The sequence below is a fragment of the Macrobrachium rosenbergii genome, chromosome 14 (assembly GCF_040412425.1).
Source record: "Macrobrachium rosenbergii isolate ZJJX-2024 chromosome 14, ASM4041242v1, whole genome shotgun sequence".
Classification (NCBI taxonomy): domain Eukaryota; kingdom Metazoa; phylum Arthropoda; class Malacostraca; order Decapoda; family Palaemonidae; genus Macrobrachium; species Macrobrachium rosenbergii.
The window spans coordinates 22341426-22361870 of record NC_089754.1 but is presented as its reverse complement, the minus strand read 5'-3'; the positions used below and the strand labels follow the sequence as shown (position 1 = coordinate 22361870).

General features: G+C 37.4%; 1 protein-coding gene across 1 annotated transcript in view; it reads left to right on the top strand.

Annotated features, from left to right (window-relative positions):
* LOC136845775 (uncharacterized) overlaps nucleotides 1-9058 on the top strand; it is a 67115-nt gene extending 58057 nt beyond the window's left edge. Inside the window, 5 exon segments of the mRNA XM_067116043.1 lie at nucleotides 3341-4125; nucleotides 4127-4436; nucleotides 4577-4810; nucleotides 5754-5944; nucleotides 7575-9058. Of these exon segments, the coding sequence (XP_066972144.1) occupies nucleotides 3341-4125; nucleotides 4127-4436; nucleotides 4577-4810; nucleotides 5754-5944; nucleotides 7575-9000 (2946 nt within the window). The 3' untranslated portion in view covers nucleotides 9001-9058.
* Nucleotides 9059-20445: the final 11387 nt, after the last annotated feature.

Genomic DNA, 20445 nt, shown 5'->3' with positions numbered 1-20445 from the left:
TGTATTACAGTAGATCTTTGTTGTCCATTTTGTTAGTGTGGGTCTGGGTAAATGCCTCATATAAAACAGAATTTGTACTATTATGGATAAAGAAATTAATTTCCTTATACTGTAATCCTTATATTTCCAAGAATAACGTTTATAACACCGTAACAACCAGGGCAAAGCTGATGCTTAGAAAACCGTTTTGGGAAACTCGTTTCCCTTGAAGCCTCATATTTGATAACTGATATTTCGTACCGGAAATCTTCGATATTTCTAAAATGCTCTTTTAAGTAAAGTGATAATGGTTCTTTCAACTTGCAGCCACCGAGATCATTGTAAATTCCATGTCTTCACTTGGTGTCAAGTACCTTTCATAAATAAAAAACGGGTATACATAAAGAGGATTCCCAATGAAATAATACATCCGTGAGTTGGAGATTTGAAGCTGAGACGATCCAAATATTATGGAAGCCTCACATTATCATTTTTCCCCCTAACTTTTTTTAACATGATTGTGGAATGGGAGAAGGGGTGAATGTTAAAATAGGCAAAGCATCGAATATTTCGGGACTTTTGAGATAGAATTCTTGCATAGAATGTATGGAATAAGAAAGTTTAAAAGGGCGAGAAATGGAGATATGCAACAATGGTGGTAAAAGGAATTCCGGGAGTAAAAATATGGTTGAGAGTGCTTTTATGTGGTTGTATCACATTAGGAGAATGAAGAATGACAGATTGTTGAGTAGAGTGTGTAATTTGGTGGTCTATGGAATACAGAATATAGAATTCAGGCCAAAAGCCAGGCGCTGGGACCTATGAGGTCATTCAACGCTGAAACGGAAATTGAGACTAGAAAGCTCTGACAAATGTAACGGGAGGAAAACCTCAAATCAGCTGCACTGTGAAACAATTGTTAGATGAGGCTGGAAAATAAGATGGAAGAAGGAATATGAATGGAGGCACGGTAAACGGAATGAAAGGGTTGCAGCAAAGAACCTTACGTAATGCCTACTGTGCACCGTGTGAGGTGCACTGACGGCACTACTCCCCTACGGGGGGTGGTCTTTGGAGGAAGGAGGGTAGAATGTGCTGTTCCGATGAAAGGAAATAGATAACAAACGTTTTGTCTTATCGGAAAAGCAGCTTATCAATGATACTTCATGAAGCAAAAACGTTGCCATATCTATTACTTTAATTTTGGCAAGTGGTTTTTTTTTTTTACAACAGAATTTAGAAATGTTTTATTTTGGCTCAGTTCAACTTGGTCTTTTCTCCAGTTGATCTTTTCTTCAGTTCTGATTTTTCTTCAAGTTTTACTTTTCTTTTGTTTTTCTGGACATATTGTGATGTATTGAAATAATTCGGCTTTAAAATGACTCCGTGATTAGTATCCTTGAATGAGAACTAATTTTACTCAAACTAAACATAGAGAAATATTGCGGAGCTAAAATGTCTTCGAGAGTCAAGGAATCACTAGTCAGGGTGTTACCTAGAAAAAAAATATATGGGTTCCACAACTTACGTATGTATATGTGTGTGTGTATTTGCATATGAGAGAGAGAGAGAGAGAGAGAGAGAATGTGTGCGTGTATGTTTCTGGATTTGTAAAGTAAATTAATAGTTCGAAGACTCAGTAACGGTTTACAAGGCCTTGTCTAAAGTTTTAGATATATTATTTAGACGGCCGGACAGGGTATTCTTGTTCTTCAGGCAACTTCCCTTGTCTACTATACTGTAATATTTAAATTGACCTGAAGAGACTACAACGAGTCTCATGATACTGCAAAGTCCATTGTTCATGACTCTCTCTCTCTTTGTATGTGTGTGCGTGCGTGGGTGTGCAGCTGAATACACACAGAATGAAATGACAAGTATTCACAGAAGGTCTCTCATATCTTAGAATGAAAAAAAAGTAGTCTTCATTTTGCAATACTTCATTTCCCCTCCTTGGGGTATTGCGCAAATCATCCTATTCTTATTTGCGCCAAGTGCTTTGCCGTCAAAACAGTTAGTTCTTCTTTGGTGATAGAAAAGTATGTTGTTCATCACAACTTCATTTAACATTCAAGTGCAGTGATTGCTGATTATAAGAAATCTCTGCTCATTATCTTAATTGCACAGCTGAGCTGCTTTCTATACCTGTGTACTTATTTACTTGTATCTGTTTGCCTGTGCACATGCGTGTACTTTTGTAAATATATTGAATTTTTATTTGTGTTGGTGTTACAACTAAAAAAAAAAAGATAGGCCAATAACAACAAAGTAAACACGTACCAAACAAAATATGTATCAGAACACTTGCTTTTTCTTTATTAAGATACTTCAAGTAAAACGGTAGCTCCGTAAACAGTTACTAATTTGTAAAAAAAAAAAGTTCTCAAAAAAAAAAAAATTGATTACGCATGTGCGAGAGAAAATACCCAGGTACGTTTTCACTCTTGACTCCTCCCTCCATCTGCTTCTTTCAAATCCTTCTCTTTCTTAGGCTGGTCACTGACCTCACCCTGGTCCGCCCCTTAGGCTTGGTTGACTTTTCGGAAAGTAGAATCATGACGTCAAAACGGATCAGTGTTTATTTACTGACTTCATATCGTTCTTTTTACTGCAGTCTTCTTATGCAAGCTGGTACTTCTTTAGATTTTGATAAGTACGGTATGATGGTGCTGATGATGATAATGATGATATTTCAGGTGTTTAATGTGAGTATGAGGCCAAATCTTGTCCAAAGATTCGTAAAAGACTGATAGAAAACAGCAGGTGTTTTAAATTTTTCAGTAGTAACAAGATCTGCGAGATACAGATCACCTGGATGGAAGTTTGGAGCAAATGAGGAATATTTTTAACGTTATATCTATATGGTAGTTTAAGTAATAATATATATATATATATATATATATATATATATATATATATATATATATATATATATATATATATATATATATATATATAAGGTCTTAACTTCTCTACATCCTCCCACTTTATTGGATATATTTAGGGTCGAGCCCTACCACGGAAGGTGAACGCATTGTCATTTATTTCCGGGTTGGAGAAAAGGCCTGTAATGATCAGTGTCCAGAAAAGCTACTGCTAGTTTATATATATATATATATATATATATATATATATATATATATATATATATATATATATATATATATATATACACATACACACACACATATATATATATATATATATATATATATATATATATATATATATATACTGTATATATAAAGAGAGAGAGAGAGAGAGAGGAGGAGGAGGAGGAGGAATGAACCAGGGGATAACTTACATGCATGTAAATATATGTGTTAATTTTCTGAAGCATAGCTTTTCTCCCATTTTACAGGCTATGATACATCGTGAAACCATGGAAATGGCTGGTCCAGAGGGGGCATTCCCCCTGCCTGCATCCCCACTTACACCAAATAGTTGTTCCTCGAATCCTGCTAATGTTCTGCTGAGCATGTGTAGCAGTGAAAGAAACCCAGGTCGAGACTCAGGAGTAGAAATCAGTGACGGTCTACAGGAACCAAAAGAAGAAAACTGTCCCAGATTACAAAATGCAGATCCCAGTCCTCAGGCAGCGGGCATGGTACCATTAGCTGACGGGGAATTTGTGAGCAGGAATTTTTTCATGAACCCCATTGAAAATGGCTTGAGAGAAATGGACATCGGGGATTCAGGAGACACCTGTATAACAGCAGAGAACCATAGCGAATCTGATTTAGAAGGCAGTGGGAGGCGTTTCTTATATGCCTCAGTAGGAGAGGAAAGTTTCACCTCCACGAGAACTGAATCGACGATTCTGAGAGAGGATTCTCTCCAGCCTGAAACTCCTACTTCTGAAGATGTGTTTTTAAGCGAGAATTCAGATTCTTTGCAAGAGACGATGAGCTCAGATTCAGATAATAGGCTTTTTCAGCCAGAAAATGATGATGAAATGGCTGATGATGCGGGAGGATTTGAACTGCCCCCTTCTAACTTTAACATGCAGCATGCTAATATTGTTATTGATAAGTCTGAAGTGCACTTTGGTTCAAAGTTCAACTTGGATTTGCCTTCCACAAAAGGTCCTCCAAAGCTCGAAATATCTGCAGCAATGCAAGGCCAAAATAAAGATATACTTTACGCCAAATGCACAAGGTTTGCATATCAGAATCGAAACACCTCCAGTACAGACAGTACCGACTCACTTAGCAATTAACAAAACACAATCCACACCTGCACCATCTGTTTCCTCTGTCAGCGCTAGGGACCTAAGGGAGAATCCTCGATTAGCCGAAAATCATGTGCCTATTCCAGTACCGCAGTTATCACAGGTCAGCAGAATGGCCAATGCCACGCTGACAACGCCTACTAGTCCAGCCCAAGGAAGCTTTCATATTTCAGGAGCTGCAAGTGTTGTACTGGGACCCCAGATAATATTCAATTCTCCGCAATGTGTATGTATTTTCTCTTGATATTTTGGCCGTGGCTGACATTTTTTCTTTGATTATGCTCACTAAATACTTTCATTTTGAATGAGACCATTGCTACAGTTGTCATATTTTAAGCTGATAAATGCACTTACTTATTTCACCAGAGAGATATTCCAGGACCAGTGAACGCCAGCTTAGAAAAAGTACTTAAAGAGGCCGAGGATAGGCTGGCTTTGACCTACAAGCACCAGACGAAGAGATCTCTCCTGCCATGGCTCAAAGGCCATGAGATAATGACAGACTTTTACACAGAATCTAGAATCCTTGCCGTCGACAGACAGGGTAAACAGACTCGCCAGACCGTCGATCTCGTCAATACCCTTGTTCAAGACGATGAGGTTGGTATTTGGAAGGTCCGCCGTTATAAGGGCTTCTCAAGCTGTCTGTTAAGAATCATGAAGATTATTCAGCCCAAGTTGGTACCGATATTTGCCGAGAAATAAAGATGACTTGAAGTAGTATATGAATGTTAGGGTTGAATCTAAAGATATTTTTTGGCATTTTATCGACAACTGGTGAATGGAAATCACTTAAAATAGTTTTTAATTTATTCTTGCAGACAGATATATAGTATGTTAGTTCATTTTGGAATATAAATTCTGAATATAGCGCATGCTTGAAGTATGCTGCATTGACCTTTATCTAAAAACAGATTTCTTTAATCATTTCATGAAAAGATAGAGGCTCCAGCGGCATTTTTCTGTTATTTACGTCACTCAAGAAATAATGTTCCCTACGAATTTACGATTTATTTGGAACGTAAAACATTTTAAGGCCTCTACAAAATCTCTCTCTCTCTCTCTCTCTCTCTCATTAAATAATATGGAACTTCCGACTTCCTTCTCTTCTTCGTCTAACATAGACGAGCTTCTTGATATGTTTAACTTTTTTCCGATCATTTTGACCGTCGGTGACTCAGCTGTCCTCTCTAGAATGACAGTAAATCTTTAGTTAGTTGGATTACATAGATTACTCAGTAGCTAATAGTACAATGAACACTTTTCTGGTGTCAGCTTCAATCTTAGTTATATTCCATGTCAGTTTCTGACGGAAGCATTGCTTTGGCTCTTAACATTAGAAGTCTTAATTGTTTTCCAGTTCAAAACTTATAGGAATGTGTGTACTTTTAACGTTCATTTATTTCTTGGTAGTAATCAGTTTTACTTCCCACTCACCAAATCGAATGGTGTTGTCTTTGTCCTCTACTTTCATTGGACATTCTTTCCTCTAATAATAGATTCTCTTACAGGTGAAAAATATCATTTTTTTTTTCCACAACAGAATCGCTTCATATTGGAAGGAGAACCTGGAATGGGCAAAACACTTCTGGCCTGCAAACTGGCCATAGACTGGGCAAATAAGAAGAGTCTTCAGAAGTTCAAATTTGTTTTCCTCATTTTTCTACGAGACTTTAAGGACAGGCTGGAGGACCATGTGAAGGAAGAACTCTTGTCGTCACTTTCAGATGAGAAGTAAGTGCTTGTGTGTTTTCTTCTTTTGTCACTGTTGTTCAAAGGGCATTGTTGCGCATTTTGCTTTTTTTCATGCTGCTTCTGCTAAAGATGGCGCCAGTCTCTATTAGTTCATTCTGTAGTGATAGTTCATTCTGTAGTGAAAATGCTGTAGCACAAAGCATAGTAAATGCGTAAATCACAGTTCCCTTTAGATCTTGTGCTACCCATGCTAATGAGTTGCTCAATAGACCGTCATTCTCCATCAACTGATTTTTTTACCTAGCAGTCATCCCCTTGCCGTTTGACAATACTGAAAGTGACTATGAAGAGCTTTGGAAAGGATGAGCGCTCCTGTGTCAGCAACTTTTCCAACGTAAAAGACATCTTGGTCATGAAACACTGCTTTTAAAAGAGATGAATCCCTTGAGGGATGCTTACCTTACTGCCTATCAAGCTGTAGGCTATCTTACTGTCCACTAAGCTGTCTGTGATCCCTCTGCCCAGCTCGTATGAAGCATTAGAGCACATCTTCTCCCTTTAATGCCTGCTTCCTTTTGCGGTGTGCATTCTTCTTCCACAGAATGTCAGTATTTACGTTCTGTTGAGGTTCCAATGTGTCACCATGTCGGCTAGCAGTGATCGTTTCCCTTCGCTGTGTTGTTGTTAGTGGTGATAAGAAAATTCTAATCTTCCAAAAATGGCATAGATTTAGAATTGGAGTTTGAAATTAGTATATTGTAGCTACATCTGTGTTTGTTACGGAACTCAAGAGTAATTGGTTTCTGATAATCAGGACAGAAAAGTGTATTGTTAATATAAACCATAATTTGCAATTGGATACTAAGCCAGGCTCTGTTGACTATCCAATCTTTTAAGGCAGTCTTACAGTGTTAGTGTATGCATTTAAAATGCTGCACTTGATGATTATAAGTATATATAAAAGTACTTGGTGGTACCGTACATTATAACCTTTCATACTGTATTGAAATACACATTATCTAATCCTTCCATAAAAAAGGGTCTTTTTCATAAGATTGGTACATAAGCAATGCCATATGCTTAAAATCTTTAGGTGCGTACCCTTGCTGATTTAAGTTTTCGGGTATGATGAAAGTTTTGACTAAAATACACATAATTTTGAGTAAATAAAGTTTGCAGCAACACTGACAATAATTAATTCAGAAATATCATATAGTTTTAATATATATATATATATATATATATATATATATATATATATATATATATATATATATATGTGTGAGTGTATGTATGTATGTGTGTGTGTATATGTGTGTGTATATTTGTGTATGTGTGTGTATGTATTTAAGGATCACAAAACTTTCATGTGATTGTCATTATTGTATGTTTTAAGGATCAAAAAACCTACATTTTTATTATATGTACTATGCCATATATATACCTATATTTTATATATTATATATATATATATATATATATATATATATATATATATATATATATATATATATATATATATATATATATATATGTATATATATTTACATATATATATATATATGTATATATATACATATATATATATATATATATACATGTGTGTATTAGATTCTTTCATGGTAGACGCTGAAAGATAGTAATTCAAACATTATTCGATTTCTTACAGATTCAGACAGGTGTGGGATTACTGTAAAAATAATGAGGAACAAGTCCTGTTCATCCTTGATGGTTATGATGAACTGGAGAAATCTGATGAATCCAAGATCCAGAAACTCATCAAAAGCAGAGACTTCCTGCGGAGCAAAGTTGTGGTAACGTCGAGACCAGATGTGTTAAGAACTGTTGCACAGAGGATTATAGTGAAGGGTTTTAGTGAAGCTCAAATGTTTGAATTTATTGGAAAGTATTTTAAGTTAGTGAGTGACGATAGTTCCGGTCATGACATGAAACGCATAATTGAAAAGGATTACAAATATCGAAAACTGGCCAAAAGACCTTTGTTTTGCGTCCTCTTGTGCATGTTGTATGACTCCGATGTTGTGTCCAAACTTCCTGAAAGGCTCTCTGATTTAATGTTCAAAATTATGTTGTGTCTCATTAAATGGAATAACAAAAAAGTCAGTAACGTCAATGAGAACACTGAGGCCTTTCCTCCGAAATACGAAGAACTGTTTTTGAACTTTGGCAAGTTGTCACTGAAAGCCTTGAAAACTGACAAAACTCGTTTCAGTGAGAAGGAAATAATGGAGATTGTAGATGTTGACACTAACCTGTTGCTCCAACTTGGGTTTTTATCTAATGACAGTGAAAATGATGTTTTGGGGCCAAAGAAGTTTTGGAAACCAGTTCATAAAATATTTCTGGAGTACTTAGCTGGGTTGTATATAGCTAATCATATAAGTCGTGAGTGTAGAGACTGCAAAGAGTGTAGAGACTTTTCTTCAGTATACCATCATGAAAATGTTCTTCAGTTTGTGGTCGGTACACTTGATAAGAGAGCTTACTTAGCATTAGATGGGAGAAAGTATCAAATAATTCGTAAGATGAAAGACACAGACTTGTTGATGTTACTTCGGGAAGCTGGGCCCACAAAAGACAACTGTCGTGCTGTTGCCAAATTGCTTGACCACAGCTATGCGACGGTGTACACAAGTGAAGTAGATTTTGAGGGTTGGGGTTCGATTCTTGCTCAGAAGTTTTCTAATCTGAAAACACTTGAAATTGTATGGAGAATCAAGAGTAGTAACCCAGACCAAGAAAGCTCTTTCACTGAGGCCACTCCAGAACAGTACAGTGCCTTCTTTAATTCACTGAAGTCCAACACTAGCATAAACAAAGTTAAAATTAGGGCGACGCAGGATGGTGAGCCTTTCTCAGAAGAGAAAATCAGGCTCTTCTTTTCTAATCTTGAAATGGTTTTGCCAAAGGAGAATTTAAGGGAGCTGGAAATCAAGGAACTGAAGATGCATGTCTCTAGTCATCTCAGAAGAGCCATCGAGGGAGCCACTTGTCAGATGAATAAGGTATGTAACGAGGAAAACTATTCATTCCACTATATTTTCGCACTGAGTTTTTCATCAGATATCTCCTAATACCAATAACTCTCAGTTATTTAATTGGTAATTATCTTGACATGCCTAATTTTAATGTATTAGATGGATGAGCATGTATTGTTTCTGTTTGCAGTATTAAATAAGCAGGTTTTTTGTATACTTAAACTAACGTTTTTATAGAGATAGAAAAAAAGATGTTCATAACAATGTTAGAGATGATTTAGATTTCTTTTATTAATACCAATTACAGTAAAGTTCGTTTATAGCGAATTCCAGGGGACTGTCTTCTGCAATTCGTTATATGCATCATTCGTTATAAAAGGAGATACTTGAAATGACTGGATTACCTCCCTTGCTTTGATACAGAATGAAATCCAGACGATAAAGTATTGATCCTCCTAAGTGTATCAAGATTTCTAATAGATTTCAATAATAGTCATTGTCAGTTTAAGAATTGGATATTTGCTTTAATGTTTATAACAAAATTAAAGTTGTTTTTAGTTTTTTCTTTATTTAAAAACTTTAAATGAGATTAAGTTGATACACAATGTACACAGTGTCCAGGGTAAGTGTAATACGTGTACAAGTGAATTTTATTAACTCTTCTAGTGGTTGTTTATTGAATGTAATATATAATTGTATATTTGTGTAAAGAAAAAATCTGTCGACAAGGATTTAACCTGGAATAATAAGAAAGTAAAAGAGCATAATATTTTTAAATATTTTAATTATGCATTACAAAACAATTTCTCACAGACGACAAAGACAAAATTAAGAACAAAGTGATAACAGTTCATTGGGATAGCAGGTGTTTGATGTTTGTTTAACAATGCAATTATCACTTCATTACAACAGGTACTTTTTACCAATAAAGGTGTCACAGAGACGTACAAAATAGTTCGTTATATACCTGATTTCGTAATAAAGAATTCGTTACATACCTACAATTTCAAGTTCATTTATTTGAATTGGACGGGGTTTCACTTTCATTCGTTATAATAGTGCAGCAGATAATTGCATATTTCATAAGAATCGTTCAGATAGTGAAACAAGCATGAAATTTTGCACAAGTGCTCTTTAAAGTTCCTCTATCAGAAAAGGGCGCTGGCCACGCAAAAATTTAATATGGCGGCCAAATTCCAAGATGGCGGCCAGTATCGACAGATTTTGGCCAATTTTTCACTAGAATGGCATGTATTTGCTTCTAGCAATATGGTAAAGCTCTTCCATACTATTTCTTGTGAATATTATGTTTCTGTAGCTTCCAGTACAGTTTACCTTTAAATATGGGGGCTATATGGCTGCCAAGAAAAGGTAGAAACAATAATTATAATGAGAAATAATGCCCGTTCAACAATTATCGTTTTAAGCATGGATCTTGGTTTCTGTGATTTTAGATCCTAATGAGGCCATCTCTTTCGAATAACTCATCAGTTTTGAAGGAAAATTAATAAATGTAAAAGAGTGTATGTCTGCACACAACCAGGCACACTGGTGACATCACTGCTGTGTAACTCAGCATGGGGTTCAGTGCCAGCTAATCCAGCTTTACTAATCCTGTAGTCTTAGACTAGTAGTTGTAGTATAGTTTAGTTTAGTGTCCCAAATGCTTTCTAACAGCCCCAGACCAGCTATAGTTAGATAGCCGCACCTGAATAGACAGGATGTGCCAGCGCGGGAGAGCCGAGCCAAGGGTATGGGGGCTGTACATGATGGTTCATGTACTTACCCGGATGGTGTACAGATCACACGGGACTTAAATGGCACTGGATGAATGATCGGGCTAGGTGTAGGGAGACCGAACCTAGTTGAATCCCATACTAGCATCTCCATATTTCAGCACCCCACCAAGGAGAACACAGGACAGGAAAGACAGCAACTAAAGTTTGCACCTGAGAAAGTGAGGTCGGTGCCTGAATTGCCGGACACATTCACAAACATCTCACCAGCTTCCTTTCAAAAACAACAAAGAACCCTGTGCCACCAAACACTGCAATACCAAAGCCACCCACAGATATCTTGGGGCCACAGCTTGCACTGGAGTATCAGTGGCTGTAGACAAGGTCATAGTCACCCAGGAAATAGATGATGCAGTGAATCTGACGTGGTCAGCTCATCATGCTTCAATGAAGAGAAGCCCAGAATTTGAAGTAACCATAACTTCATTGCTTCCTCTCCTGCGTGATCAGGCTCATTCTGTTGCTACGATCAAACACGTGATGCAGAAAGTGCAGGATGTCACTGATTTTCTGAACCCTGGCCAGATACCCATAATCACAGCTGATCAGCCAATCTATGCCGTAGCAAAGCAGGTGCAGTGGCAGTGGCCTGATCAGTATGGCGAAGACAAGTATCTGGTAATGTTTGGTGGTCTGCACATTGAGATGGCAGCAATGACATCTCTTGGTACTCTTCTTCATGGCAGTGGTTGGACAGGAGCTCTGGTGGAGGCAGGAGTTGCTTCATCTGGAACTGCAGAATCCTTCCTGTCAGCTGCAAGTGTAACCAGGACACGGCAGATGCACCAGGTTACAGCCTCTAGTTTGTACAAACTCCTGAGGACAGCATACACTGACTACTGTGCTGAGAAAGCAAACAACAATGAGCAGGCATTAGAGTTTGAGGAGTGGTGTGACCTTCGAAGACAGCAGAGTCCACAGTTCCACTTCTGGCACATGGTGTTGTCTATGGAACTTGTGATATTCCTACTGATCAGGTCCTTCCGTGAGGCCAATTTTGTCCTCTACTGCCAGGCATTGCATGAGCTGATACCCTACTTCTTTTTCCAACAATAATACAAACTATGCTCGTTGGCTGCCTATTCACCTCAGGGACATGCTTACCCTAGAGAGTTCACACCCAGAGTTGCACAAGGAGTTCAAGGCTGGCAACTTTGTTGTGCACAAGACCAGTCGCCAGTTCTCAGCAATGGCTCTTGACCAAGCTCATGAGCAGACCAATGCCTTTATAAAGGCTGATGGCGGAGCCATTGGGCTGACTGAAGATCCGTCAGCACTCAGAAGATGGATGGTGGCTGGCCCAGAGATCATCCGCTTGGTGTCTGCATACGAAACAGAGGTTCAAAGTAAGGAGTCTAATGAGCAGACAACACACCATGAACAAACACCTCATGCGCAGAAGACATTCTTGGAGAGAGTCAGCAAGCTGTCATTGGCTTTGCAACACTTGGGAAGTCCTTTTCAGGAAGAGAGCCAGGATCTGTATTCCATTGACAACAAAGACATTGCCCACCCCAGCTCAGCAGAACTTCTACAGACACACCTTGACAGAGGCCGCACTAAATTTCAGAAGTTTTCAGACTCTTTGGCAAACAATGCAGTCTCCTTCTATGAGCCGATAAAGAAGAACAGAACTGACTTCTTCAGGCAAGAAGCTGCTCCTGTAGAACAGTCAAAGCAGAAACTTCTGAAGGAGGATTGCCAGCTTTTCTCAAAGCTATTTATATCCTGTCAGAGCCGTGAATGTGATCTGCAGGAATTCTTCCAGCACGAGAATCAAACATTCCCAGCTTCCCTTAGTGAGGGTGGTAGGCTGTACACATGTCAGAAGTCTCAGCTGACCTCGGTCCTGGAGAGTCATGTTACACTAGAAGACAAAGAACCAAAGACTGATGTCCTCATTGTAGATGGATCAGCTTTGGTCCATGCCTTTGCCACCAAAGAAAGGAAAGACCTTTGAGGGCTATGCACTTTGCGACTTCTTGCCTGTGATACAATCCTATAGCAGCAAGTACACATCATCACATCTTGTATTTGATGTATACAATACATCCAGCCTCAAAGCTGAGACCAGGCTCCAACGTGGTCAAGGAGGAAGGCGCAAGGTGACAGACAAGAACACAATTCCATCCAACTGGCGCAATTTCCTAAGACACGATGCCAACAAGACAGAGTTGTTCCAGTTCCTGGCAGACAAAGTTGCCCAGATGTCTGCCACAAATGTGGGTTGTCATTGCCACGAAAGGGTCTGCTGTCCTCAGCACTCATGAGGCTAGTCTTCAGGGACTGGAAAAGTGCTCTCATGAGGAAGCTGACACCCGCATCTTTCTCCATGCCAAATATGCCACAGAACATGGAGCCAAGACCATCACGGTTAAAGCAAATGACACAGATGTTCTTGTCGTTTGCAGTCAGTGCTTTCTCCACTCTCCACAATCTAGGGCTAGAGAAGCTATGGGTGGCATTTGGCCAAGGCCAGAGCCTGCGCTGGATTGCTGTGCATGACCTGTGCAACTCTCTGGGCCAGGAGAAGGTGAATGGCATGCTCTTCTTCCATGCGTTCACAGGCTGTGATACAGTGTCAGCCTTCCGGAGCAAGGGCAAGAAGACCGCCTGGCAGACATGGAACATCTTTCCAGAGGCCTCCACTGTGTTCTCCAAACTGAGTCACTACCCTCTCAGAGTGGAAGAGAGTGACCTGAAGGTCCTGGAGAGGTTTGTCATACTTATGTATGAAAGATCCAGCACTGCTGGCACTGTGGATGAGGCTAGACTTGATATGTTTGCCAGAAAACAAAGGGCATATGAGGCCATTCCACCAACCAGGGAGCTCCTCTCCAACACACCAAGCATGCTGCGTACCAGGCTGGTTGTGTGGGGGCAGGCCACCCAGTGTCAGCCACAGCCAGAGAACCCTGCTGAGTGGGGATGGCAAAAGTCTGGTGAAGCATGGCAAGTCCTCTGACAACCAACTCGCCCTTAGCCAAGAGTTGCCAACAGCTTACCAAATGTGGATGCAAAGCAGGCTGTCGGGAAAGGTGCAAGTGCTACAAGCTGGGTCTTCCTGCACAGCTCTGTGCACTTGCAAATGTGAAGTCTAGATAAATATTGCCCTCTCTTCAGTAGATAATCTAGCTTGAGCATCCAACGTGTCATGCTATGCCTACCTTCTTATCCTCGAATTTTTCAAAGGTGTAGGTTGAGAGACCTATACATAGATTGGTTGCGTTTAGTCCGTATTTCTCTTCTTTTCTTTTTATGGTTACAGTCTTAGACACAATGTTGTATGTGACCATACCATTACTATTTCAGTTGAAAATAGCATATTAGTTAAACTGTCTGATCACATGAATATACCATTAAATAAAAACAGTTGGTCTCTATGTCTGCTAGCGCTGTGGATAGAAAAACTTTTATGGCAAACCATTTTGTACGCCATCTTGGTTACAATTCATTTAGTAAGGGTTTTCAATAAAATGTGTGGTATGGAAACATTTTTATAACCTAAAAGTCGAGGTTTAAAAAAAAAAAAAACTGGCATATTCCATCCAATAGATGCTCCCAAACCAGTGAATCTCAACATAGATGGCGGCCATTTTGAAAAATAGCCGCCATCTTGATTTTCAGGTGGCCAGCGCCCTTTCTAAGAGAGCGTAGTCTTAGGAATGTTTGTGCCAAATTTCATGCTTGTTTCACTATCTGAACGATTTTTACAGCAATCTGCTGCACTATATGGTGCTATGACCAAACTACAGGCGCTGGGTTCGAAAAAGCCATCGAAGGTCGTAATAAGATGAATGGTACAAATGTTACGTTGCAATATGATGAATGGTGCAAATGTGTTTAAATCGAATTAATGTGCAGATAAAAATAACTGATGGGTTACAGGTAAAGACTGAATAAAGGCTTCTAAATACAGGTACCATAAAAACATTCAACTCTTGAATAAAAGAGATAGCATCAGTATCATCTTACCAACTGGGATACTTACTATAAAATGAATGAGGTTCCGCCATCTTTTCTCCTACTGGGAGAAGTTGGCAATTAGCCTACCTACCAGAACACCACTTTTGTCAAGTATTGAAAATTTGAGTGTTCTTTTATTAACTACAGGGAGCCAACACACCTCCATATTCAGATTAGGACATCAGTGGAATTTAGAAAAACCTAGTTGGATTCCATTCCTAGAAAATTCGTTTGATATTACTACTTCAGGATTTTCTTTCTGAGGCGATGCCACAGAACTGCTCAAAACCATCCCTTGTGCTTCTTCGACCCTCAGTCAGCTACATGAGTAACTGGAACAATTCCACTGCCCACTGCCTTGTTAGAATTCTGAGTGGTAGAAAACACAAAAGCTATGACAGCAGTAAAGATGCTGTAGGAGAAAGTTCTCTTATTACTATTAGATGGAATCCCATAATGACAGAATACAGTCCAGACTAAAAATTACCAAATCTTGTGAAGGATGCTGGACCATATTTCTATCATCTACTAGTCTAAATCTGAATGAATGAAGTGCAAGGGATAATTAAGGAAAATATCTAATCGAGTCATTCCTCGTAATCAGTCAGTCATGATACTGATTAATGATGGAGTGACTGAGACTCATCAGCCCTGATCACAGTTCACTGAAATCACACAGCCAGTAAACATGGGATTTGCCTTTTCTTCTGAAAGAATTCAAATTCACATCAATAATACTAAGCAATTTACTTCAGACCCTGATAACATTTCATATAACATGACTGGGCATGTTTAAAAAAATATAAGACACTTTATTTTACACATGACTGGGATAATACTAGCTGGTTACAAAGAAACCATCTCTCACTGTCTACGAATTAGTGAGTCTTCTTCGCACTTACTTAATCGGTTCGAAGCCAAATATGGGTACGTGGATGTTGAATGCTGCGAAGTGGTTACAACTGATTCCCCCTTTTAGATTCAGAATGGTATACCAAATTCATAACAAAAAAACCTAGAACTTCTCATGGGTTTTTTTTTATCGTATCCTGTAAGACTACGACGGCGCGATATCCCGGGACTTCATTTCCTGACTCAAAGCTGAGTGGTTTTCCAAAGGATATCAGATTTGTCAGCTAGTTTTTCAGGCAGGAAGGAGTCTTTTCCTTTCTAAAAATACAATCCTCGAATAATACAGCTAATCTCTTTCACAAAGAAAAAATAATAAGCAAGATAAATGTATCTAACACCATTATACTGGCTTTAGGATGTTCTGTTATTCCTCTTTGGTAGTTATAAAAGTAAAATATTGCAAAATCTTTACTTGGGAAAGGAAGACATGGCAGAGAAAGTGGCGAGCATAGTTTAATGGAACATGCTTTGATGTACAAGAATGCTGTACAATATAAATGTTTTAAACTCGATGAAACCATCGGATTATGAGCAAATGTGGATTAACATTTTCTGGGCCTTAGGCTTAGTATGCATGACGGGAACTCTTTGTAAAAAACAATAAATGCTTAATTTTTTCAACTCTGTCAATGAACAAGCATAAGACTGCAATGTTCAGCAACAGATCTGCATAAAAACATTAAAATTACTTAGTTCAATGGAGAAAAATTTGTTGCACTGTAGAGAGATGTTTGATGAATTTCAGAAAATCGTATTTTTGAAGGTTTTTAGCGTAAGCATACAATGCAGAAATAACCAGCTAACGAGGCGCAGCACAAAATGAACATTTACGATAGGCCGGCAAGAAACTGACCTGCCAGGCACACCAAGTAAATCATTCTGTGTCACTGTTTCTACCCGCCACTGATCAGCTGTTTAGCACCTTGAGTAAAGAGATGTAGCCTGATAATATTTTTGCAATTTTATGATGAAACATTGCAACAGCTGCATATCATTTAAATTTCTTGTCACTCTAAGGATCTCAAACCCAGCCTTGGAAATGAAATTATCTGGTTCAAAAAGTACATGAAACTAAATGTAAATAAAATTGGTACTGGCATTGAATGCACAACTAAACTCCATATGTTTGCGTCACACGCAACGTCTTTTCAGCATTCAGTAGTGTATATATTTTCCATCCATTATTTCTATGCCTGAGGATATCCAACTACTGAGGGAGCTAAGAAATCAAGACCCACTTAAAGTCAAAGATGAAAGAGAGGGCGGCGGAGCATTTCTGTAAAACTGTCAGACCTTTCAAATAGAGGTCGGTATGAAAAATGTTTTTATTTCAATTCTGTAGATATGACATGGATTTTTAAAGCATGCATTTGTTTCTTATTTAATTTTGGCTTGATACAATAAATAAAAAATTATCTCGATTTCATCTTTTAAACATTTATGTTTTTAATTTTCATCGATCTCGTTTCCATAAAAATTTTTTTCCTTATCTGATGCTGATTCAGAAATATTATAAACTGAGAGAGAGAGAGAGAGAGAGAGAGAGAGAGAGAGAGAGAGAGAGAAACAACAACGAACAAAACAAATTGACTAAACTCATCAAACTATAGTCTGCTAGGCGCTCGAATATCGTAACTTATACTTTATCACAGGAAAGATAAGGGCATCCTTCAGGAAGAGGTCAAGTGGCTCGCTCACATCCCTTCTGAAAGATCATAAAAAGCTTGAGCGGATGTTAAGCAACAGAATACATCTGATTAAAATCCACAAAGCACGTACTACGCGCGTTGAAGCCCTTTCTTTAATTAGAAATAGATAGAGTATCACTCTTCAAAGGTTGCACATTATTACAAAAGTTTGATTAATCATGGAACGTATCCGAAAACTGAATTCGAAAACACCGAGAAACAGAGGAAAAACAATCTATTTATCTTCCTACAATGCCTCGATATATTCGAGCTAATAAATTTCTTTTTTAGCAGTCACAAATAATATTACAATTGTGTATACATCTCGCATACCTAACCCAGGATGTAACAAACTTACAAATAAATAAATATATATATATATATATATATATATATATATATATATATATATATATATATATATATATATATATATATATATATATATACATACATACAGTATATACATATATATATGTTGTATGTATATACCATATATATATATATATATATATATATATATATATATATATATACATACAGTATATACATATATATATATGTATATATATGTATGTATATATATATATATATATATATATATATATATATATATATATATATAATAAGTCGTCACACTTGTCACATAAAACGGGCAGAGAAAAGTATATCTAGAAACGTAAAATTGTATAAGAATGAAAGGAAATGATTTGAAAAATACTGACACTAAATAGAGAATGTTTGAAAACCCTAAGACATTATACAGGCCACTGTATGCACTTAGGTATGTATACCCACATATATAGTTTGTATGTACCCATAATTTTCGATCTGCTTTTCACTGAAAACCTCAAACAGGAAATAGGTAACAAAAATAATTAGCCCTTGCATTCGTAAGATTCGAACACACACAAACTTCATTTACTCCTCATTATGACTATGACGGTTTCAGAGGAAAATGATTCTCAAGAGTAAGAGGAAATCAAAGGTTACGATGTCACTGCAAAACTGATAAATTGATGGTTCTAGTGAAAGTGACCAGCAGTACACAGTGCAATTTCATGTTTGTATATATATATATATATATATATATATATATATATATATATATATATATATATATATATATATATATAAAAAGCCAAATCAAAAGTCCTTCAAAAGAAGGCATCATTAATACCCCATACAAAAATGGGAAAAAGCACGTTAAAAGAAGAAGAAGAAGATATATACACTATAGACACATACACTTATCTAATAAAGAATCCTGGAGAGAGAGAGAGAGAGAGAGAGAGAGAGAGAGATGAGTATGGGGAGTCTTGGATAAGCGTTATCAGCACCACGATTGAAATAGCCCGCAGTGTTAGTGAACAAGACAATGATTGAGGTTTTGGATCAAGACGAGTGGAAATTGCAAAATCTCGTTAGCGTGACTTGAGAGAAGGAAAGACGAGCTTCAACTTCTATACATAATAAATAAACAAATATATAAACAAGTAAATAAATAATTATATAAATAAATATAAATATAATAAACTCACGTTAATCGGAATTTACAAATAAACTTATTTAGCTCTTAGTTATACTCAGGTTTCGTAGCCTAAGGATTACTCCATATGAGCGAAAATAAAAAAACAAAAAATTAGAGAGATTTACAAGATTTGCAGAGGAAATTTTGATAACTATACTTCTAAGTAAATCAATAAATAGTACAGAGTTATATTTCACGTATATCAATCTACTTTCATGAGATTTTTGCTTTCTAACAGAATCAATTCATGTTTTAGTTGTTATTTTCTTCTTTTGCATTTTACGGATGTAAAAATAAATAGACTATGGGACCCATGGAAATATTCAAACTCACCGACAGTAAAAATAAACTTGAAGCAAACTGAAAAAAACTTAAACATATTTTGGTTTTAGGCTTTTTTGTGGAAAGTGACCTGCAATGTTAGCAGTGCGATTTGGATAATTCATGTCCCTATATCATTCTTTTGTGTTTCCAACGTTCAGGGTACCATCTTGTATTAAACGACGTCATTCATGGTCAAAGTCCAAAATCGGATTACAATATCATACAAAAACAACTATAACCCCCTAAGAATGTTGAGTTATTACAATAAATAAACAGTATTTATACTCCATTTCGTAAGATAACAATTCCCCTATAAAGTGAAATGTTTGCTAAAACTGACCACAACGCCCAACTCTCCCTCAACATATAATTATCAGTCCAATCTCGTCCTTTATTATGCACTGGAGACCTTGGCAGTATCTTCCCAAATGGCTTAACTATAAAATACCAACCTTAAGGGTACTCGTGTTACATTTAATGTTAGCCTATGCAAAACCAGCAGTCTGCAGGTAGAAAGAAAAGATGGCAAAAGATAGAAAAACTGGTTCTGCACCCAAAGCGGAGCAGATTTGAGTGTTTTTGGCGTCATCTTTAAAATGGAATAAGAACATGGTAACAGACATGAAGGATCATCAAGGACCACTCTGATGGTAAAATATCCTGGCCATCTGAAAATCCAACATGAGGTTATTTCCGGGTGTCTCTTGAATGGCTGGCAAAGTCAACCTTTGCCAGTGAAAAGGGTTAAAGGTTCCATTAATATGATTTTTTGTTTAATTTATTGAACAAGGGCCGTGATAAGGCTAAAGTACTCAGATTAGCGACTTAGAATTCAAACATGATGGCCAATTTTCAGGAGGGTCTTATTTTATCACATTTGTCTGGTTACATTAATTTCAGTGCAATATCACGCTTTGCAAACAAACTGATCCTGCAACTTAAAAATTACATAAGATATAATTATCATCAATAGAATGCAGTACTTAAGTTAAATTCTAGCAATTATTATTTTGTTTAGAAAGCAGTCTAATTATCAGTCAAAATGACAATGAAGTTATGCAATATCTTCATTGGAGCAGTCAACCTCATCCCTTGGATGAAAAATACTTACACCATTCCTCACAACTCTCAGCACCTGAGAAAGCCCGGGTGGCTCAGAGGCGAAATAGGCGAGATTGACACATGGAATGGAATGTAGAGGAGGTAAGAGGGAAAATTTGTACCATCCCAGTAGACTGGTGATACTGTGTAGTTATTACATTCAGAAAGAGTTCACTGTTGTTTATCTGAAAGGTAATACCTAAAATTATTTACATCAGCCAGG